Below are 24,145 nucleotides of genomic sequence, written 5' to 3' on the forward strand. Positions count from 1 at the left end.
ACTCAGAAAAGCCTGAAATAGTAATTTACATACACCAAATGATAGGTTTTAGACAACACACACCTATGAAGGTCTAAGAATTGTAGCTCAGAAAAGCGTAAAATAGCGCATTACTCATCCCAAACTATTGTTTTAAGACAAAAAACACCAATGATGGACTAAGAAACCTAGCTCTTAAAGGTCCTAATAACAAACTGCACATCCCAAATCATAATATTCTGATAACACATACCTATGAAAGGCTATGAAACCTATCTAATAAAAGCCGGAAATAGCAAATTAACCATCCCAAATCATAAGTTTCAGACAGCACTCACCTATGAATGGCTAAGAAATCTAGCTAGGAAAAGTAAAAAAATTACCGACAACCGCTCCCAACTCTCCTTTTTCATACGAATCATAACTTTAGAGTTACAAGGCCACCTACTAAGAGAAGGCCAAAATGGTCATTTACTAATCCCGAATCCTAGTATTCAGACCAAAAACTCCATCGCGAGATAATAGGACCAAGATAAAGAAAGTCAAAATTTAACGTAGCAAATCTCAAAATCTATTTTTAAGACAACAAACACCTATGAAAGGCTAAGAAATCCAGCTCAGAAAAGTCAAAAGTAGCAATCCAACCATCCCAAATCATAGGTTTCAGACAACACACACCAACGAAAGACTAAGAAATCAAGCTTAGAAAAGCCCGAAATAGTAATTTACATATCCCAAGTCATAGGTTTCAGACAACACTCACCTATGAACGGCTAAGAAACCTAGCTCAGAAAAGTCAAAAATAGCAAACTAGTCATCCCAAACTATAGGTTTCAGACAACAATCACCTATGAAAGGGTAAGAAATCCAGCACAGAAAAGTCAAAATTAGCAAACCACCCATCCCGAATCATAGGTTGCAGAAACCACATACCAATTAAAGACTAATAAATCCAACTGATAAAAAACTGAAAGATAAATGTAAAGATTCCCAAAAAATAATTTTAAGAAAACATACACATATTAACTGCTAAGAAACCTTAGAAACTGAAATTCTTAATTCCCGAAAGTACTCATCCCAAACTAGAAGTTTCAGACAACAAACGCCTATGACGGACTAAGAATCATAGCTCTGAAAAGTTCAAATATCAAACCACACAACCAAAATCCTATGTTTCAGACAACACACACCTATGAACGGCTAAGAAATCTAGCTCAGAAAAGACAAAAATAGCAAACCACTCATCCCAATCATAGGTTTCAGTCAACACCCACCTATGAAAGGCTAATAAATCCAGCTCAGAAAAGTCAAAAATAGCAAATTACATATCTCAAATCATAGGTTTCAGACACCACATATCTTAGATAGATTAAGAAACATAGATAAGACAGGTCAAAGATTGCAAACTCCTCATTCCAAATAACAAATTTCAGACAATATTCACCTACGAAATACTAGAAAAAATTAGATCAGAAAAGCCTGAAATAGCAAACTACACATCCCAAAGCATAATTTTCTGACAACACATACCTATGAAAGGCTAAGAAACCTAGCTCAGAAAAGTCGAAAATAGCAAACTACACATCCCAAATCATAGGTTTCATAGAACACACGCCTATGAATGACTAAGAAATCCAGCTCAGAAAAGTCCGAAATAGCAATTTACATATCCCAAATCATAAGTTTCAGACAGCATTCACCTACGAAATACTAAGAAACTTTAGCTCAGAAAGGTCTGAAATAGCCAACTATTCATCCCAAACCCGAAGTTTCAGACAACAAACGCCTATGACTAAGAATCCTAGCTTTGAAAAGTCCAAATAGCAAACTATACATCCCAAATCTTAATGTTCTGACAACGCATACCTTTGAAAGTCTAAGAAACCCAGCTCAGAAAGGTCGAAAATAGAAAACTAACCATCCCAAATCATATGTTTCAGACAACACACACCTATGAAAGACTAAGAAATCCAACTCAGAAAATTCAAAAAATAGCAACCCATACAACCCAAATCATATGTTTCAGACACCACAGACCTACGAAACACTAAAAAATATGGTTCTAAAATGTTTAAAATAACAAATCACACATCCCAAATCATATGTTTAAGTCAACACACACCTACGGCTGGCTAAAAAACCTAACTCATTAGATCCTTAAACATCGATCTACTCATTACAAACCATTGGTTTCAGACAACATTCACCTAGGAGATACTATGAAACCTTAGATCAGAAAAGCCTGAAATAGCAAACTACACGTCCCAAATCATAATTTTCTGACAGCACGCGGCTATGAAAGGCTAAGAAACCTAGCTAAGAAAAATATAAACTATAAACTTACCCACCAGAAATCAGAGTTTTTATGCAACACTCACCTATGAACATATAAGAAACCTATAACTGAAAGGACCAATAATAACAAAACAGCATAAAAGTTTGGGTTGTTAAAAGGTAAACCCAGATGAAAGGCTAATAAACACATAGCAGTACGGTCAAAAATATAACAACACCACCAATACCTAATAGATTTCTGCACACACAGCCCTACGTACTACTCCGAACTCTATATCTGAAAAGTAAAAAAATCGAAACAACACCCTTCCAGAACAAAAGTTGCAGACAACACAAACCTATGAAAGACTAAGAAATCCAACTCATAAAAGCCCGAAATAGTAATTTACATATCCCAAATCATAGGTTTCAGACAACACACACCTATGAACGGCTAAGAAACCTAGCTCAGAAAAGTCATAAATAGCATATTAACCATCCCAAATCATAAATTTCAGACAACACACACCTATGAACGTCTAAGAAATCCAGCTAAAAAAAGTCAAAAATAGCAATCCACCCATCCCAAATCATAGGTTTCAAACAACACAAACCAACGAAATATTAAGAAATCTAGCTCAGAAAAGCCCGATATAGTAATTTACATATCCCAAATCATAAGTTTCAGACAACATTCACCTACGAAATACTAGGAAACCTTAGCTCAGAAAAGCCTGAAATAGCAAACTATTCATCCCAAACTAGAAGTTTCAGACAACACAGGCCTATGAGAGACTAAGAATCATAGCTCTGAAAAGTCCAACTTGCAAACTACACATCTCAAATCATAAGTTTCAGACAACACACTCCTATGAACGGCTCAGAAATCCAGCTCAGAAAAGTCAAAAATTGTAATCCATCTATCCCAAGTCATAGGTTTCAGACAACACATACCTATGAAAGACTACAAAATCCAACTTAGAAAAGCCCGAAATATTAATTTACACATCCCTACTCATAATTTTCAGACAACACAAATCAACGAAAGACGAAGCTCGGGGAGAGTTTTTGCGGGTATGGGGGTCCCTTGAGGGCCGGGTGGTTCTTCGGGTGCTTGGGGGGGACATTTGTGGAGCGGGCGAGTTGTTGAGGGTTGGGGTGGTGGGAATTGGAACCCTTTATGGCTGGGTTATAGGATCTAACGACACTCTTCAATGGAACTTGCGTATTATAACGACCCCAGAGTTTCAACTTCAAGTCCTCTTCTAAAATTTCTTCAAAAATCATCTTTTAAAATTTCTCTAACTGTTTCACCGAAATAATTAGAAAACCTGTCTAAAACAGTTTCGCCCAAATAATCACTAAACGTAATTTCAGCGTGTTCCTTTTGTTTTTGGCATCTCTGCGCTAACACATTTCAAATTAATAAGAAACCTGATTCCCGCGCTAAAACAATTCATCGCTAAGATGTTTCTTGGAGAACTGTTTCCATGGCGTTTGGGTATTAATATCTTTTGGAGTTGGACCAAAAGAGTTGTTTCTCAGGCAAAGACATTAATGACTTGGATCTATTCTTGGAGAAATGTTGACAGTACCTGTCAGACATTATTAAACTTTGCCTGGAAACAATTTGATTAATGACTGACAGCAAAGGTGTTCCAAATTCCCAATCGATTACGCAATCAATTTCCCAGAAATCCATTTCCCCTAGGGACTCTATGCCCATATTTGGTGTTAAAAAAAGTTGTAGGTGGCAGCACGGTGTTCTCGTGGGGTCAATAGGGGCCATTCTACTGTAGGCATAGGGAGGACCCCGACTATGTGATATACATAACAGTGTGATATAATGTTTCCTCAACAGGATTGACCTAGAGGGCCAATTATTATGGATTATGGCCCAGAATTTGTTTGTTAAATGTATTTGTGAGTATTTGTAATTTAAGTGTAAAGTATTAATAAAACCGATCTGAATCTGATAAAGAGACTTGGACAGGGAAGTGTAAGTTAGAAATCCTCCTCGTTCTATTCGAAAATAGTACACTTGGCCCTAGAAAAATAGTTGACCCCCTCACATCTCCCTAAAAAATGAACGCGCATTTATGTATCTATTTACATTGTTCACATAAGTTTTGTTAATTTTTAGGTGATAGAGCCTATAAGCCCCCTATAAGTCGTTCAGATAAATTTTCAGCACATAATTTTGGCTTTGAGTCTAGAAACTTTGGACGCAAAGACCGTGAATTTGATCGGCGTGAACCGGAAAGAAGAAACCTAGATTCAAGAGACCGTGAATTTGATCGGCGCGAACCAGAAAGAAGAAATCTAGATTCCTTTGACCGTGGTATGCGTGAACAAGAAAGAAGAGACCGGGGTATGCGTGAGCCAGAAAGAAGAGATCGCGATACGTATGAGCCACAAAGAAGAATCAGAGGTGATGGAGACCGTGACATGTAAGTTTCTTTGTATGTTCATTTATTTCAAGTTTTTTTTAACAGAGAAGAATTAAGTTTGGAAATTTGCTGACTAGATATAATTCTTAAGCATTTTCAAACAACAATAGATAAAGCTGAAGAAAATTCAGTAAAATCCGTATACTTTAATTGTTTACGTTTTCTGAGATTTTAGTGTCATAGTATTTTATTTAATCTTAATTTTTTGCGTTCTAAAAAATATTCCCTAAAAATGGCGCTCGATATAAAAAAAAAGCTAACCTCTTCGCTGTCAAACGCTAATTAATTTTTAAAGAAGTTTAAAATTGGATCAAGTTTATACCGGAATAAACCAAGTAGTGTCCTTTTTTGTACAAATTGAATAGGGAATAAAAAAGGGCATACTCTTTTTTTTTATTTTTAGTTTTTTCCGGAATTTTCTTTTGCTGAAGGTGCTTATTTAATTTACTTTTTTTTTTTTTTTTTTTTTTTTTTTTCTTTTTTTTTTCTTTTTTTTTGACTACTAATTTATAGAAGTAATTCTACAAGAAGTGTTCTTTTATGGCTATAAATTTCAAGAGACCTTGGTTAAAAAGTTCAATAATATAGAACTATAATTAAACTAAAGAAACACATAGCCTACATATTTTTATTTAGTAACTTTTATTTTTTTTTATTTAGTAACCATTTTTATTTTAACATATTTTTATTTAGTTTTATATATATGTTTCTATAGCTTATTCAATTCAAACTATCAGGTTTCACTGTCCATGGTATTCTAGTAAAAATTGATAGAGGAAGCCAGTTGATCGATGACAGATATGGTGAATAATTAATATTAAAACATTGCAAAAAAATCCATAAAGATTGAACAATAATATATATAGCGTATGTTAACCAAGAAAAAGAAAAGCGTTTGCAAATTGGCCCGTAAGCTAGATAACCAATTTCATTTAGAATTCTTGGAAAAGAGTTATGAAACTTGTACTCTATCTTTTCGTCTGTGTAGGTACGGTAGTTCCATTTAGGGAACTCTCGTAAGTCCGCAAGATCTCTTTAGGGATCTCCTGATATTTTGTCATAGGTGGTCCGGGTCTGAATTGGAAAACTGTCTTAGGGGAAAATAGTAAACTTATGATGGTTTTCAATTAGGTTTTAGCACGTTTTGGACTACCAGTCCTGGGTTAGCAGTTATCATTTTGTGATTCGGGTATTTTTCACCATGGATGTATGATCACGATAATTGCTTCATAAAATTTTGGTATTAATTATAAATGTGTTACTAGTTAAGATTATTAAATTAAATTCATTAGTTTAAATATAGTGAAAATGTACTGTTCTCAAATGTATTATTATTCTATTTTAAGAAAGGGGGTTAATTTGGCTATTAAGCCAGAGAATGCTCTGGATGTTTTTTTTTATTAAGGGAAGTGCTCTTACATTTTCTTCTAAACATCCTCTAGTGACGGGGCTGTTTTCATATTTCGGTGCTGATTATCCAAATAACGGGCCATTGAGCCCTTTGGGATATTGTCTTTGTTATTGCTCTTTTATTGGAATAAACGGAACCTGAACTTGATTATTGCTAATTTCTGCTCTACCATCGTTCCTTATCTTCTTGTTTTCAGGGGTCGTGGTGATGAAGGGTCATGGCATAAGTCAGGTTACGGCAGTTCACGTTCTGAGGAGAACCAGAGAGAAGTGCGAGAAGTTGGAGACAGGGAAAGACGAGGCTGGGAACCAAGACCTCGCGAGGAACCAAGAGGCTTTGAAAGAGGTAGGAGTGGCAAACTTGAATATTTTGTGTTAAAGCGTCCGTAATTACCAGTGTCTCATTGCTAAAAAAAAAATGACAAAAATGTGTCGCTACTTAATCTGCAAGTATTTTTTATAGCAGTGTCCGTTATTGCCAGTGTTTCAGCGCTAAAAAATGGGTTTTTAAAATTTATCAAAAATCTTTGGAAAAGATATTAAATGCATTTCTAAAATTGTGGTTTTCATCAATTGCGAACACGTAAGCACGTTATTTAAGCGTATGTTGATTAATATATTTGTTGAAATCCATAGCTGATAACGTAAGTATGTCAACACTGAAAAAGAACGAAAAATGATAAAGTGATGCAAGGAGCTAGCCTACTAAAAACAGCAACAAGAAAAAACCAACAAATCTCCAAGGTCAATGCGATAAGATAAACGGAGCACATCAAGCAATAAAACAAATGGTTAAAATAACGAATAAAATACGATTTTAGCTAAAAATTGCTATAAATTCTTGTTATAATTTTTTTATTATTATTTATTTATTATTTATTTATTTTTTATTTATTATTATTTTTATTATTATTATTTTTTTATTATTATAAATTCTTTATAGGTGGTGATCGTCCTCCTATGAGACGAGTATCCCCCCAGCGCCTGACTAGAGATAGGGACATGTCGCCTCGACCAATGGACGATAGATCGGCTGGTAAGTTTGAATAATTCCCCTTTTTGTATATAAGTGCAGCGATTGTATACTTTGAGGAACGACGCAGTCATATGCTTATCGAGAGGGGAGCCCCCCTCTCGATTCCTTAAAGCTGTCGAAAATATATGAAAATGATTATGGAAAAGCGGTGAAAGGGATATTTGCTAAACAAAGACAAATAATAAAGAATTATTAAAATCGAAAGCATACAGTTATAAGTTACTTCTGTGTCGCATGCTACCCTAGATTTATGTGTTTAAATCGTTTCGTTATAGTTAATATTTTAATGTCTTTATTCAACCTTTGCCTTCTTTTTTTGCTCTTATGTTTCTCTTTAGTGCTCTGGGTTTTTTTTTTTTATGACGGGGCCTTGTCGAACATAGTTAGAAAATATTAGCAATAAAAATTTATTTATAAATGTCTTTGATCATAGGTCCGTTTTTTCCTTTTTTTTTAGTTTTATTTTTTTTAAGTTGAGATACATCTTGTTTGACCATAAAGTCCCCCTATACAGATGTCTTACCCTTGTCAATACTACCTTGGATTTTCCAAAAAAAAAAAAAACGGAATATTAGTAGATACCAAATTATGTTATTTTCAGTCATTTCCGCGCGCGTTTTCTTCATACGAACCTCTGATAATTATTTTATTATACTGTGGTCCATTGCAAATATAATTTCAAATTTTCGACATTTTCCTTATCATAAATACATTCTTAGACCACACTGGCTATACATGACAAGCGAAACTCAGAGAGGAGAGAAGGTGACACATTAAAAATAAAATCAAAAAAGGGTGAAAAAACGAGGATTTTGTCAGCCAGCGAACCATGAAGATGGTTCTGTATGGAAGTGTCTGTTCTGTCTTTGTATAGTAAGCTTCGAAAGGTTAGATTTTCGTGTTTTTTTTTTTTTTTTTTTGGTTTTTTTTTTTTGTTTATTATTGAGGACGACTTGGCGGTTGTCCTTGTCGAAATATTTGCTTATATTTTTTAATATTCATTGTTTACTGGCTGACAAAAACCTCGTTTTTTAACCCTTTTTTGATTTTTTTTTTAATTTGCTACTTTCTCTCCTCTCTGAGTTTCGTTTTTCCTTATCATACTTTCTTTTCCTTCCTTTAATTCCTTTTCCTTTGTTTTTCTTTTCCTATCACACGTTGTTCATGACAAATCCGCTTTATTTCGACTTTTTTTTTATGTAATTGTATTGACATTTTTAGTCTATCGTTACATTGTTTTCGAATTTCCCTGAAGCTTCGAGTTATATCCTCTCTGAAATGTAATTCTGGAAAACGTGTTATTCTTAGTGTATATAATCCATCATTAAGAAGTGATAGAACAAAAAACTATTTCCCTAAAAGCCTGTCAGAAAACTTAATCTAGGCATGGGTGCCCGTAGAGCAGCAGTCGGGGACTTTTTTAATCATTACCCCAAAATATTTTTGTGAAAGTTGATATTACCCCATGGGGGAGAGCCAAAAAAATCGCCTCTTTTTAGCATCTTTCATATTATAGCCCTGCATGGTAATTTTGAACAGAAACAATAACTAAAAATTTAATTAAAACATATCAATGTAATACCTCTTACTAGTAATACATAATGGTTATAATAGTAATATAGCAATGTATATAATAGTAATATATAGTAATAATAATTAATAATAGTATATAATAGTAATAAGTAATAATAGTATAGTAAGTATAATGGTATAATAGTAAGTATAATAGTATAAAAATAATAGTAATAGTATACTATAATAATAGTATAATAAGTAATAATAGTAATATATATATAACCAATTAAAACCTATAGGGGTACGATTGAGGGTTGACATTTTAGGGTACTGTAACAAATTATAATAATAATAATAAAGGTGGTACATACAAAAATTAGAATTGAAAAAATTAGAAAAAAGAATAATTGAAAACATTCTTCCTTCACGTTTTGGAGAAATGATGTTGTTTCGTGTTCGATATAATTCAAAATTGGAACTTTTTGATGTAAGAGCGATTCGAATACAGTCTTCGGTGTTTCATCGATTTCTGTTCTTCGTTTTATGTTCATTAGAGTGGAAAAGCCTTGTTCGCACAAATATGTTGTTCTAAATGGCAGCAATTGTTAACCGCCTCTTCATGTACAATTTTGAAAGCCTTTGCTGCTTTTGACCACCAAAAAGACAACAGGTTTAGTTTACTCTCAAATCGAATACGTGTTTCAGTATTAGATCGAAGTTGAAGAATTGCTTCTGCCAAACCCTAAGGTTCTTCTGGTTTAAAGGTTCTGGTTCGAAGGTTCTTCTCATTTAAAAGGATCTACAATCCAACTGACAGTACTTGTATCAAGATCTGGAAAGTAATCTGAAAACCGCTTTCTGAGTTCGATAACATGTCTTACAATTGCATCCTTGATTTCAGCAAAAATAATATTTTCGCAATCTTTCAAAAACAAAGCTAACCTTGAAAAAGAAGCTTTCTTGTTCTGTTCGACATTCTGTCTCCAATTTTGCAGCTTTAATCCTAACGTTGACGCTATTTCTCTCAATGAAATGATATTATTTTTTTTTCTTGCAGTTCTTTGTTTAATATATATATACCTAAAAAATTTCCGCTAGATATGCGAGATATGCAACCCAGGAAGAGCTTTTAAACTTTTCTGCGAGCAAGGCCTTACCCAGAGAAGGGGTTAGGGGGGTTTGAATCCTTCCCGAAATGTTTGTCTGACTCGTAAAAACGTAACAAAAATGGATATAAAAAAATTTTGTATGCTTTTTTTTTGTGCAACCCCTCCCCCCTCCGAATTTTTTTTTTAGTAAAACCCACTCTAAAAAAAATCCTGGGCACGGCCTTGTCTGCGGGAATATTTTTTTTTTATCAACCATAAAAATTTCGACTTCAGTTTTGAGAGTCCATACTCGATTTAGTACATTTCCGCGAGAAAGCCACCTTACTTCTGTCTAATAAAGTAGGTCTGTATATTCAGCTTCACCGTCCTGATATAATTCACGAAATAGCCGCGTGTTTTGAACATGTCCTCTAGGGACAATCTTGATGACAATCTTAATGATTGTCTAATTGTAAATATAAAGTTTACAATCTTGGCGACATCATGCATGACGGCTTCCAATGTAGATTCTAAATACTTTCAAACAGTTCGTGGTAACGAACTGTAAGTAAGGAGCGACCCGGCTCAATGGTAACCGAAACTGTAGAAAAGCGGAATTTTGATACCAATAGATACATCAAAAGAATCAAATTTTAATGCTGATTTCAAATATATAAGTTTCATAAAGTTTAGTCCCACCTATCAAAAGTTATGCGCCTGAGAAAATTTGGCTGATTTTTGAAAAAAAGGGGGAAAGACCCCCTAAAAGATATAGAACCTCAATGAAAATCACACCATCATATTCAGCGTATCAGAGAACTCTACTGCGGAGGTTTCAAGCTCCTATCTAAGAAAATGGGGAATTTTGCATTTTTTGCCAGAAGAAAGATCACGGATGCGTGTTTATTTGTTTGTTTGTTTGTTTTTTTTGTATTTTTTTTCCCCAGGGGTGATCGTATTGACCCAGTGGTCCTAGAATATCGCGGGAGGGCTCATTCGAACGGAAACTAAAAGTTCTAGTGCTGTTTTTAAGTGACCAAAAAAAATGGAGGGCAACTAGGCCCCCTCCCACGCTCATTTTTTTCCCAAAGTCACCCGATCAAAATTTTAGAGATAGCCATTTTGTTCAGCATGGTCGAAAATATGATAACTATATCTTTTAGGATGACTTAATCCCCCGAAGTCCCCGGAGGGAGGACTGAAAGTTATGAACTCTACCCAATGTGAACATATAGAATTGGTTATTGGGAAGTATACAGACGTTTTCAGAGGGGATTTTTTCTGGTAGTGGGGGGAGTGGGTCGGGGGTTATGTGGGAGGATCTTACCATGAAGAAAGTTTTCATGGGAGAAGAGACATTGCTATGACGGGGCCGCTGGATTTCCCAGCATTATTTAAATAAAGATCAGAAATAATATATAAAAAAAACAAGTTTTTTAACTGAAAGTAAGGAGCAACATCAAAACTTAAAACGACAGAAAACATTACGTATATGATTGGGTTCATCCCCTAGTCAGTACCTCGTTCTTTAAGCCAAATATTATTTAGTACTTTCATAAGAGCTATTTATTCTAATTAACGGAATTTGTGATTAAGGGGTCATTTTTAAAGAATTGGAACAAAATTCGAACTTTAGCTTAAAGAGCAAGGTATTGACTACGGGGCGAACCCTCTAATATACGTATTAAAAATATAAGAATATAGAGGTTCGTTACGTAAGTTAATTCGTAAGTTACGTATATTTATTACTAATAAAAACGTTCGTATATAAAATTAAACAGATTTCGAGAAAGCCATTTAACCAAATAAAAATAAATTAATATGCAAATTCTTTTTTAATCATTCATGTACGGTGAGCCAAAATCAAAACCTACATTAATTCAAAAACGTTAAAAAATTAAATATAAAAAAAAACAAGTTTTTTTAACTGAAAGTAAGGAACGACGTTAAAACTTAAAACGAACAGAAATTATTCCGTATATGAAAGGGCTGTCCCATCCTCAACGCCTCACTCTTTACGCTAAAGTTTGACTTTTTCACAACTCTATTTTTTTTTAAACAATGAAAAGCTTTAGCGTAAAGAGCGAGGCGTTGAGGAGGGGACAGCCCCTTTCATATACAGAATAATTTTTGTTCGTTTTAAGTTTTAACGTCGCTCCTTACTTTCAGTTAAAAAAAAACTTGTTTTTTTTTTTTATTTACCATAAGGGCCTGGCGATGGATAATACAGTGATTAACTTCAATATTTGGGTTATTTTCTTTAACGAAAGCTGAATTTATATGACCCAGCATAGCTGGAGCTCCATCCAAAGATACAGAAATACAGTTTTCTTATTTTGAACTTTGCGCTTTCATTGCGTATTCATTTACTTTATTATGGACATCAATTCCACGAGATCTCAACTCGAGAGGAGAACAAAACAGCAATTCCTCCTCTAAATTATCTGCACCTTCCTATTTGCACCTTGCTTAGCGAACATGTACCATTAGCTGTGAATTGCTACTAAAATTAGTTGTCTCATCAAGCTGAATAGCAAATTATTTAGCCTGTTTTAATGCGAAAATAACCTGTTTCTTCACATTTTCTGCTAATATAGAAGATCATTCTTTCACAATTTTCGCAGACAACGGCACTGAATTCAGTTTCTTCGCTTCTTTTTGACCAACCATAATCTCTGCCATTTTTACAGCAGCTGGTTTAAAAAAAAATTCACCTATAGTGTATGATTTCTTATTTCGAGCAATCAACCAGGCTACTTCAATGTTAGCCCTTGATGCCGAACTCTGATCAAATGTACAAAACAAGTTGCTATTCAATCTTTGTCTTTTAACAGATATTTCTAAATTTGCAAAGTATTCTCGTGATTCGGAAGACAGGTGTGAATGCAGATTGTCTAAATGTTTTTTCAACTGACTTTTTTTTTAAAGATTATGAAATAATATTTTCGTACATACAACACACTGTGGTTTCATTGTACTATTGTCTTCTATTTATGGAAAACCGTAACTAATGAATTTGTCTTGGTATGTCCTTTTTCTATTTGCTACCATCTGAAGGGATACATAAAATAATAATTAAAATACTTGAATTAAATTTTCCAATTGCGGCTAACCTTCATCGATATATTGATGATTAATGATAAAATAGGGGTCTTCTCAACAACTAACTAGAAAAACTGCCTCTCTGACACGTCAATGTATTTGTATCTTGACGGCATGGCATGGACTGAGCAGGTATCCGGGGCTGTGCTTTAGTGTGTAAAGATTTAACTGGAGAACACTCTAGTGGTGGGGAGTGAGATGGCGTGGCCTGAATATATCGCTAAATTGTTTAATTTGAAAAAAATACTAACAGGTTTATCAAATAGCAAATTAAAAATACATGCTTTTTACTCACAAAAGTTACATATTTACCCCCAAAAATTTCATTTTTAATACCAAAAATTTTATCTTTACTCAATTTGGGGTAATTTACACTGGTTCCCCGACCGCTGCCGTAGAGGATCTCAGGTTTTTTTTTTTTTTTTTTTTTTTTTTTTTTTTTTTGCTACTATTTTTTTTTTTTTTTTTTTATCTCTGCCGTGTTTGATCCTATATGAAACTCTTAGTCTTTGAAATTACCTTCTAGGTTTGAAGGTCATAAATATCGATATTTGGGGTCAAGTGTCATAAGATCTTTGGATATCCCTCTCAATCCCACTGAAACTGAATTCTGTGTAACCATGTTGATCTTAGTGAAAACAGTAGGGATAGAACGACTAAAATTTTCTCTAAAAGCCTGTTATAAAACTCAATCTATTAATGGGTGTCCGTGGAGGAGGGGTGATCTCAGAAGTTTCTATTTCTTTTTTTAGTACTGGTGCATTATATGGCCACTTCTATATACTGCTAAAGAAATCAAACGGGAGACGCTACAGTCAAACGGGAGAGACAGATTCCCGATCCGGTACTAAAACAGTTGTTAGAGTGGAATTGAGTGAAAGGGGTGATCTAATGAGAATGTTAAAATTACAATTTGGGATTTGCCAAAGACAGAAAAAGAGGCAGTTGAATTTTTACAGGATAAGGGGTTATTGCCCAAAACAAAAGAGTGTGAAAGTGGACACACCGTGACTTTAAACTTGTATGGGAAGCTTATTGGACAATATTGGAGGTGTTGTAAATTGCATTTATTGTATGGTATGCTTTACCCCCCAACCCCTTAGTGTGCAAATATATAGCCCACGTTTGATTCTGAACTATTACATATTCATCCATTTTTATTTTATTTCATTAGCGTTAACCAAACTTGACTTCTTTAGCAGTATATAGAAGTATCCGTATAATGCACCAATACCCTTTTTTTCACAGTGACTGCTAGCAGTTTTTTTTTTTTTTTTTTTTTTTTTTTTTTTTTTTTTTAATAATTGGTTATTTTTATCCTATATGGAACTCTTAGTCTTTGCAATTGACTTTTAGGTTCGAACGTCATAAGCATCGACATTTAGAGTCAAGTTTGAGTTTCCCCCTTCTCAAATCGAATTACGGCTAACCACGTTGTTCTTAGTGAATACAGTCTATCATGGAGAACGGATAGAACAGCTAAAAAAGGTTCTGTCTATGCATAGATGCCCGTTGAGGAGGGGAGGGGTCAGAGTTTTTTTTTACCTATAGTGACCCGTAGCAATTTTTACCGCTACCTAGTGGAATCTTGTATGGAAATTTCAGTCTTTAGCACTTTCTTGTTTCGTAGGTCCTAAGCATCGACAATTTGAATCTAGTGTTATAGGACTTGAATATCCCTCTCAATTTTAGATTTTTACCATCTCTAAATGGAATTCTGGCTAACCATGTTATTCTTAGTGAGTACAGGCTGTCACAAAAAAAAACGGACAAAATGCTGCTACATACACATATACACAAAATCTGCGATTTGTTTCATTCGCCTTTGCTATTTTGAATATTGTAAATTTTTTGCTTGGTTTTCCAATTTCGCTTAGTAATATTGAATTGGTTTTAAAATTTAAAATCAAAAAAGCCTTTAGAATTAACTAGGAAAGATAGATAGTTTTTATCGTAATTTTGAGAATATTCTCTTCAGGCCCAACATTTCCCATTTGTTTCCAGAATTTAAAGGATGGTTGATATTTTTTACGAATTTTATTCAATTCTCTTCTGAAGCATATTGTAAACCAATGATTTGTTTCACTTGCATAAGTTTTTTTTGTAAATTTATTTATGTATTTGATATACTCCTCGATTTTGAAGGAAATAAATATATAGGTGATATATTATTATTGAATATATGATTAAGTTGAAATAATAGAATAACGGGTAAAACTTTTGATTAGGATAGTTTTTCTTATCAGTGTTCACTGTCTTAATTATAAGTAGTACCCGCTATTATATCTTCGGTTCAATTTGATTACAAATAGAAAGGCAGTGTGGGTATACGGTATTATTTATGTAACCAAAGATAATAAATAAATAAAACAAAATACAAAAAGGAAATAATTTCTAGAACAGCGTGCTGTATTTTTCCTAGCCAAGAGTTTCAGAAGGACGAGTGTTGGACTTTAGATAGGTTACTGTTCTAGACGAAGAAAAAAATCGAGCTGATTCAGTTGTACGAACTCGACTAAGGTGGAAAAATAACCTTCAAGATGAATAATCGTGTTTTCTCGAAATGATTTTCTCGACAGTTGGACGATTTTGCTCACAGGTTACGAAGTACAGCCCTCGAAACGTGTGTCTTTTAAAAACCTGGCACACAGAATACCAAGATTACTAAGGCTATCATAATGGTTGTGGTAACTATAAAAATGTTATTTAATGTCATTCAATCCACCCTAAACTTGGCGTTATATTTGGAAGCTCATTCTGTCTGAGTAGAAAACCAGTTTGACATAAATCGTAAAATAATAATCTATTACATCTTTCAGTATTTTCCTTTATTTTTATGTTTAAAGTGGGTGTTAACTGTTTTTGCATTAAATTATTTTCCAACCGCTTAACCGTTTCTATTTTTTTTTTCTGTTTTTGATGTTGTTTAATCACAAGCACTAAAGGTGTTTTGGGCTATATGGTGACTCCTACTTATTTTTTTTTTTTCGTTTCCAGTTATGATGGAGTAATTTTAATTTATTGAATGTTTTTCTTTTCAATTTTAGATACCCAAGGATCTGGCTGGCAAACGCAGCAGTCCTGCAGGAAGCGGTGAATTAGTGTCTGATTTTTGTCTATTTTATTGCTTGAAGTTTTTGGTGGGACAAATAAAGTAGTGTAACCTTGCTCAGAATATTTTTTTCCCGAGGTTTAGTTCAATTGAAAACAAGAACTTATCCGCGTTTTTTTTCGGGAGGGGGGGGGATTACAAAAAACTTTAAAAACGCATCAAACATATGTTTATATTCATTTTTGTTACGTTTTTACGAGTCGGACAAACATTTCAGGGGAGGGGGTCAAATCCCCTAACCCCCTCCCCGCCTTCTAGATACGTTCTTGGTTGGACATCCTTTGGGCCGCATATTGGGGGACAAAAAAGTATCAGTAACGGCAATATGTCACCAGTCTTTTCAACTAGGTAATTATCGGAGAATTATCTAAGTCGCGTTTGAATTATCGTCTCTTTCGACACGACAAGAAACTTTGCAGTTTTATTTGATTCTCTGTCCGCACGGTCGGTGTTCGATTTGTAGAATTTTGACATAATGTTGGTTTTTTGCTGCTTTCTGACAACAGAAAAAGTGTCTTTATTTGCCTTTTCGACATGAAAATTGTAAATTCAAGCGGCAAATTCAAAATTCGAGGTAAAGTGAAGGCATTTTGTTAAAAAGTGACGGTTTATTTCAAGAAATGGTAAGGAGTATTAGGGTTAATTAATTAATTTCCTGACCTTTTCATTTCGTGACCTTGACCAAAATGGTATGATCAGTCTTAATGACGCATCGAGAGCTATCGGTATCATTAAAGGGTCAAGTAGAGATAGCCTCGACCTCCCAGTAGATTGATTCATAAGAAAAAACAAATGGTTGGCGTTGCTTCAATTACCTAAGAGGAGAAGGGATATTCCTCGCCTATGGTAAAAGGTGTAACTTTATTACGTCGGAGGCGTATCTTCGTAAGCCATTCATGTTATTCCTCAAACGTACGCCAAAAAACAAAACGATCAGCCCTGTCTTTTGAAAAACCTGATTGATTCCTGTGTGAAATTTTAAGCCAGTCAAACAACAACAGTGCTTAACTTACGAAAGCTGTTTAGTCGACTCTCAATTCAACGAACCCTCTGTTTATTTCGTATGTTCTGTGTTGTCAATATGTGAGAATGTCGAGGGGAACTAAATGTTTTTCAAATCTAGGGCGGGGGCCAATTCGTCTTTTCCAATGAAAATACCAAAAAAGAGTATTTTGTAATGAAAATATTATATCTCCCATAAAGATATTTTTAAAACTCTAAGGGGAACTCGTGCCCTGTCACCCCCTCTCAACTGACGCCACTGAAGGCCACAGTGGTGCATCAGCACCACTGATGCTAGTCGTCAAAGTGGTTTGGATTGTATCAACGCCGTTTAGTGAGAACCAGATAAAGAACCAGTTCTCACTACTTTTTTGAAGATATGTCTGAAAATTCCCTGTTCGACACGCATTGCCAGCCCAGTCTTGATGCAACCTATTGCCCAAAATACTTGATAAATTCAATTTTGCTTTACACGAATGTGCGTGTAGCTCTCCTGCTACTCGTCATTTAAGGAGAGCTGTTCCAAATTTAGATTATAAGACGAAATGTACTATCGCTCTTTTCTTACTTAACTCTTGCGCGCGATCCGTGGGTTGGAAGGTATTTTTCTGGGGTAAAAGAATTATTTATTTTCTAATCTGGGGTTTTTTTCCGCCTGTAATCTACCAATATTACTGTAGTTTCTGTGGGCCTCTTCTCACAAAAGTCCCGACAGAAACGTGCCACGACACAGCTGTGACTTGGGAGTCCCACTACACTAGAACAGTTTCTTTTGTAGTGGAAAATATAGGTAAAAACAAGCAATGTTCATGTTGGTGATATTCTAAAATACAGTTATTGTGATCATTGACGCATAGTGAGATTCCACTTCTTAAGAAAAGCCGGGACTTACATTTACGTCACTCACGTTTCAGAGAGCACATTTCACATCGTGACCGCTGAGAAATGAATTTTGACTAGCGAGCCCCAAACTGCTCAGTCGTACATCATCAGGGACAAACGCCCCACAATTTCTGCGTCTTGTTTTTTTTTTTTTTCATTGTAGCTTTCAAAACATGTCCAGCTGACTTTCTTTTCGGGATCTGAGTATAAAGTAAGCCTTGGACTACCCTTCGTTTGAAGTCGGACTATGTTGACTTTGAAAAATAAGTGTAAGAAACATAAAGAACATGGGTATTACACATTACTGTATTATGGAAACCCCAATGCCAACATATCAGGGACTTTTGATCCAACCCATATACTGGTTTGTTGCAATTTTTGCCACTATTGGTGTTTTTATTTTCGAGATGGTTCCGTTACAGTTTATTCTTTTTACAGTAACATTGTCTGTATCGTGGTAGTTTGAATCAAACAGTATAGATCTTGTTTCCGTCCACTCTCCTCTCATGCTCATAATCCAAGTCATTACTGTTCAAGACTGAGGGGGAAGCGCTTTTCTGTCTGATCGTATTATGCAACATGCTAGAATGTGCTAGAACATGCTAGACTTAGAGAGGGAAGCGCTTTTCTGTCTGATCGTATTATGCAACATGCTAGAACTAAGTCTAGAACATGCTAGACTTAGAGAGGGAAGTGCTTTTCTGTCTGATCGTATTATGCAACAGGCTAGAATATTTTATTATCTCAAAACTTCTAGCAGGTGTAAGGGAGAAAAAAATGTATAAAAAATCAGCACATGTTTCTGGTGTTAACTGTAAGCCTATCTAAAACTAATTTAGACTGTTGAGTTTGGATGACTATTTCAGATGCAGATGTACGATATATTTCACATGCAGTATATCTCGTATATTTTATTATATCTCTTTCCACAGAAGTTGTCTGTCAGCTTTGCAACAACACACCCACAAAGAGCTAGACCGCTAGAATCTTCAACCACTTCAAATCTTCCCTGGCAGACATCAAAGGTTTAAATATCTCCTTTTGTATAGGCAGGGCATCGCAACTTGTAACCTCTTTTTATCGATTTCATTGGATTGTATTGCTTGAGAGAATACCTGCCCTTGAAAAGTATGATTAATTCATCAAAGCTAACATACGTACTGGTAGCTGCCAGGTTCCGAAAGCTATCGTTCAATATATTCATCATTGGACGCAGCTTGCCTTTCTCAGTCTGCCTTTCTCATCAACAGCCAATGATGTGTTATGAAGGACATGCGTATGTCGCATGAGTTCGGATATATGTCGCATATATCTCTTGAATTCGGTTTCTTTTCATTATTGTAGTTACAAATGGAGTTCTTAAATCAGGATCACTTGGCCTACTACTACTTCTAGTACCAATTAACAAGCCAATTAAAATGTTTAATTTCTGATTGTTTCTGTGAGCGAGAAAAGGGATATAGTGTATTTCAGAAGTAGTAGAAGTTGCTAAATATCTTGGGGGAAATCAGATAAAGGAAAACGGACAGAGTATTGGTTGATCGGGAGGTGGTGAACTGTAAATCTGAGCTTGAAGAAAAATCATCTATCGTTGTTAGAGTTCTTGCTGCCGTACCATATTACAGAATGTGGTCACCTACTAATTATATTGCTTAAAAATGGTTAAATTTGGTTCAGTCAATAATAGTTAATATGTATATGAATGACTTACCAAAAACTTAGAACTGCTGTAATAAATTTTCTGAAGATAAATGTCTGCTAATTATTTTAGCAACAAGCCGGATGAGGCCAACATGGATCCGCAGAAAATGTCTTTGCCATCTCAATCTTTCTTTAACTATGTACCAAGAAAGGGGGATTGAACCCGTTTTGCGTAAATATTACTGTTTGAAATGCGGTCAGTATCATATCCAGTAGCTTTCCTGTCAGTAGCATAAAAAAAATGCAGTTGGTGTAGAAGACATTACCGTCGTTTCGTCTTCCAGCTTCTTATCTCTCACTTCAATTGTCTCGGTTCCTCTATTATTCTTTTATAACTTCCTTGCGGATTCAGGGGCTTTGGTATTTGTCTTATTTTTTTATTCTTGCTTTGATTTTGGTAGTTTGGCTAAAAACTCACTTAATGCAGGTTTCTCACGGATTTCTGTTGGGGGTACTGGAAACGCAGCAGTTGAGAACGGAAGATCTGTGTCTTCAATCTCATCTGAGATACCTAAATCAGAGGAAGCCTCTTCACTCACAGCAGACTCGTCTGTCGGTGTTTGGTCCCGAAGGTCCTGCTCAACTTCATCAGGCCGTGCCTCTTTTTCGTTGTCACTGAGGTCACTGCCAAGCTCGCAGATGTGATAGAAGCAACTTAAATCATAGCTTGTGTTCTTGTACGTTTTTTTTTTACCTGAAGTAACGGAACTAAATATTTATTTTGCTGCTATCTGGATTTTGTGGAAGTAACTTGCGTGTTTGGTTTGTTTTACTTATGACAGACAGTGTTGCTACTATTTTTCTCTTCTTTTGTTTTACACTGGTATTTGGCCCGTTTCTTCGCTAGAATTTTTTATTCCTTTTTACCTCGTAAGGCTTTGGTAGTTCAGATATCAAAATCAAAAAGGAACTGCCGTCTAGGCTAGCGGAATTCAGTACACTAATTTAGACTGTTGAGTTTGGATGACTATTTCAGATGCAGATGTACGATATATTTCACATGCAGTATATCTCGTATATTTTATTTATTCAGATACATACACTATTTTGTAATAGTGTTGTAATATTACTAGGCCCTATTCCAGTTCAGTGCTGCCATATTTTTATTCTACTAGCCCTGTGTTTCCTTTCATCATCTCTATTTACACAGTTTTTATGCTTATCTCATACGCCTGAGCCAAGGGTGGATCCAGTATTTTTTTAAGGGGGGGGGGCGGGGAAAATAGGTTGATCCGATAAACTTGCGTTAGGAGTTTACCACCCGATGCCTTTTTTTATGCTCTTTCCAGATTTTATTTCTGATATAAATAAGAGATAAGTTTAAACCTTACCCCCCCCCCTAATGGGCAAATATATATCCTGAATTCGTACATATAGAGGTGGGGGTAAAATTCATTTCCGACAAATTTATTATTATATTTGGAAAGAGCATAAAAAAAGGCATCGAGTGGTATGTTTACGTAAGTCAATAACATGAACTGCGAAAATTTACCGACAGATTAAAGAAAAAAGATTATGAAATAAAATCGTGTATAACCTTCAGTATTAGTGTATTAAAGTCTTCTATGACAGCTCCTTGGTCCCCCTTTGCATTTCTGTGAATTGGCGTCCCCGGTAAGAGGGCGCATTATTATCTAAATTCATCGATTATAAAATAAGAATATGAAACGCAAGAAGAGAATCACTGAATTTTAATTTCTTTTAACACTCTTGCAAGCTTATTATGAGCCATATTATAAGGATCGCTGCGCACGTTTTTAGAAGAAGTATTTTAAATTCTCACACTGAAACACCTATCCCATAGAATACAAATCTCATCCTCGGCCTTTTAATCATCATACTAATTTTTTCACATAAAAGCAATCTGTGATCCGTTTCTACATCAGGGATAAACATGGTTTCATTTACGCAATTTGCCACGAGCATTACAGTTTGCGTGCGATGTGCCACCGACGCAATACTAAGTAAATTACACAGGAATTACAGGAGTTTCTTGAATATTTAAAATAGCAATGATGGTTTAGGGTTGGAGACTACATCCTAGGGCCCTACCTTATGTACGAGTCTCGTTTATTCATGGGCGAAAACGTCACGGATATCGTAGTGTTCGTTATGACAACGGAAAGGAACAAGAAAAGATTTGGAAAAAAGTAATATATTTTACAATAATATTACTTTACAAAAACAATAATATATTTTTAACTCTTAAGTCAAATAATAACTATTATGTCACCTGTGAAAAGTGTTTTTTTCATCTTTCTTGGCTTTATTCCTCTATTCAAGAACAGGACAATACTTGTAGTCAAGTAAAACTACGAAAATAAAGCAATAGAAATACAATACGACAAAAGAAATGTTTTTGGCACCAAAATGTTCAAAAAAATTCTCTTAATAACATATCCGAAACGGCTGAAATCGCCCGTGCAAAAATACCCCGTTTAAAGGAAAAGGGGGATATCGAATTTAAATTGCTGCAATATTTCCTGGATTGAAAGGTCTTTTCCTATTATTTAATTGCGGGAAGACCGAAAACGACATCTGGTTTGAACAATTCCACAATTTATTACCCCACTACAGTTTAAACAGGGTCAGAGGGCGGGCGGGGGGGGGAGAAATAAAAATCTTAATTTGTGCAGTATTTACACACAAACAAACACCAATATGTTCTGAAGAATTTGCTTATTAATGCATACAAAATTTCTTTGCCTGTGCACAAATATCCCACTTTCAGGGAAAAGAGGAGAAAAGGGGGGGGGGGGGGAAATCTGGAATCTTAATTTTCATACAATTTTCGGCATCAAGGTCGTTTCCTATTAATTCCAGTCCGAGGACGCCGAAATGACATCTGGTTTGAACCTGGCCAATGCGCTCAAATACGAGCTATCGACTTTCCCACCTGCCCTATACGTGTCTCATGAAGCAATGTGCATGGCACATAAGGCTGCACTTGCAGCTGATATACGGAAGAAGCACAAATCTGGGCTTCCACTAATGCCAACACAAATATGCCACTATGTTGTAGATCGTGGTTGGCTACTTCATTCGGTCGGACAGGGCACTTTATCCACTTGAGTAGAGGTACCTTTTTCTTACGTAGTTTTTGTACAGAAGTATGTTGTATTAGCTGACGTCATTTTGGAAGGCTATGCAATTTGGCCGACCATTAAAGATCACGCCCATCGGAAGGGAACAAAAGAAAACAGTGCCCTACTGTCAGTTTCGCTTCTGCCAGAACAGTTGCTCGGACAGTTATGCCTCCACGCCTTTCCAGGATGGGATGATGCTTCGCACTTGCACGGCGTTAGTAGAGAGGGGGGTACCAGCCCCAAGAGAACACCGTGCTGCCATCTACAATTTAGTCTGACGGGACATAATTTATTCAAGGATTATCGATCGAGTCTAATGGATGATGTCAAGGTCAATTGATTTGTTGTTGTTCTTCCAGGTGTAATGACACTGGGGGTGATTTACAAAATCGATGGGGAATGTATTGATCTATGACTCGAGGGGGGAAGTGAATTTCCAAGAATTTAATTTACATAATCGGTGGGGAATGTATTGATCTAGGACAAGTGAATTTCCGAGAAATTGATTTACATAATCGCCGGGGAGAATGTTTTGATCTGATAACGGGAAACAGGATCACGTGTCTCCTTCTCAACCAATCAGAGAGTCGGTTACATCTCATTCTAAGCCAATCAGAGAGTCGGTTACATCTGGTTTCCCATTACATCGTAATTCACCCTTGAGATTTCGTATATAACGGACATGCGTTGTGATTAAATATTCAGGAAGTTTCAAGACAGAGTGGATAAAACATTGTAATATATTGATGAGCTGGAAGCATTGGCTACAGCAATTTATAATGTGAGTTCTGTTTAGTAAATTTTCATAGTTTATTTTCAAATAAATCATTTTACATAGTAGCCCCTCCAGTAAATTCACAATTCAGGTACCCCCCCCCACACACAATACAAACTCCACTATATATTGTTTATACTTGCTAAAAAGCTCAAAATATGTTCTTTTTTACCACGAAAACCTAACCTCCCCCCTCCACCCCCCCCTGTTTACGACTTTAATTCTTCCATTGGAAATAATTCTGTTTTTGATAAATTTATTCTTTCTGTAAGCCTATCTAAAAGTGACAGTCAACTTCTGTCAACCCTTAGCTATTAATATACCGTTTTCATTTAAGCCGCCGCTAACTTGACTTAAACATTTTCGCAATGATTTAATTAGCTGATAATTACTGTCATCCTTTTAAAGTACATCCGGCCTCATAATCCTTACGTTAGCGCCATAACCAAAAGGTTTCACAGAGAAAAAAAAGGATACTTTTGATCAAATTAACATCATAGCTTCTTCGTCGCAAATTTGACTTTTGCTTTACTGAAAAGGGAGAGGGGCTTTCTTCTGTAAAAGAGAGGGGGGATTGTTAAGAGGGGGATGGATGCCAGTTTCATGTCATATTCATTTTCCATTTTGAGTACTCAGTGTTTTTATGGGGGGGGGGGTTAGGGTTGCAATGCCTCGCTTCTAACACCTTCATTGTAAAACGAAAACAAAGTGTTTCTTCGCGTGAAAAGTAATG

At 35.4% G+C, this 24,145-nt stretch overlaps 1 protein-coding gene across 1 annotated transcript in view; it reads left to right on the forward strand.

Moving 5' to 3' along the window:
• Positions 1-16,022, forward strand: part of LOC148941565 (uncharacterized) — a 20,294-nt gene extending 4,272 nt beyond the window's left edge. Inside the window, exons 2-5 of the mRNA XM_089104199.1 lie at positions 4,397-4,703; positions 6,311-6,459; positions 7,057-7,149; positions 15,902-16,022. Of these exons, the coding sequence (XP_088960325.1) occupies positions 4,397-4,703; positions 6,311-6,459; positions 7,057-7,149; positions 15,902-15,951 (599 nt within the window). The 3' untranslated portion in view covers positions 15,952-16,022. The remainder of the gene's footprint in view (positions 1-4,396; positions 4,704-6,310; positions 6,460-7,056; positions 7,150-15,901) is intronic.
• Positions 16,023-24,145: the final 8,123 nt, after the last annotated feature.

This window comes from Artemia sp. Qi Xiang Cuo, chromosome 18 (genome assembly GCF_049724085.1).
Source record: "Artemia sp. Qi Xiang Cuo chromosome 18, ASM4972408v1, whole genome shotgun sequence".
Lineage (NCBI taxonomy): Eukaryota > Metazoa > Arthropoda > Branchiopoda > Anostraca > Artemiidae > Artemia > Artemia sp. Qi Xiang Cuo.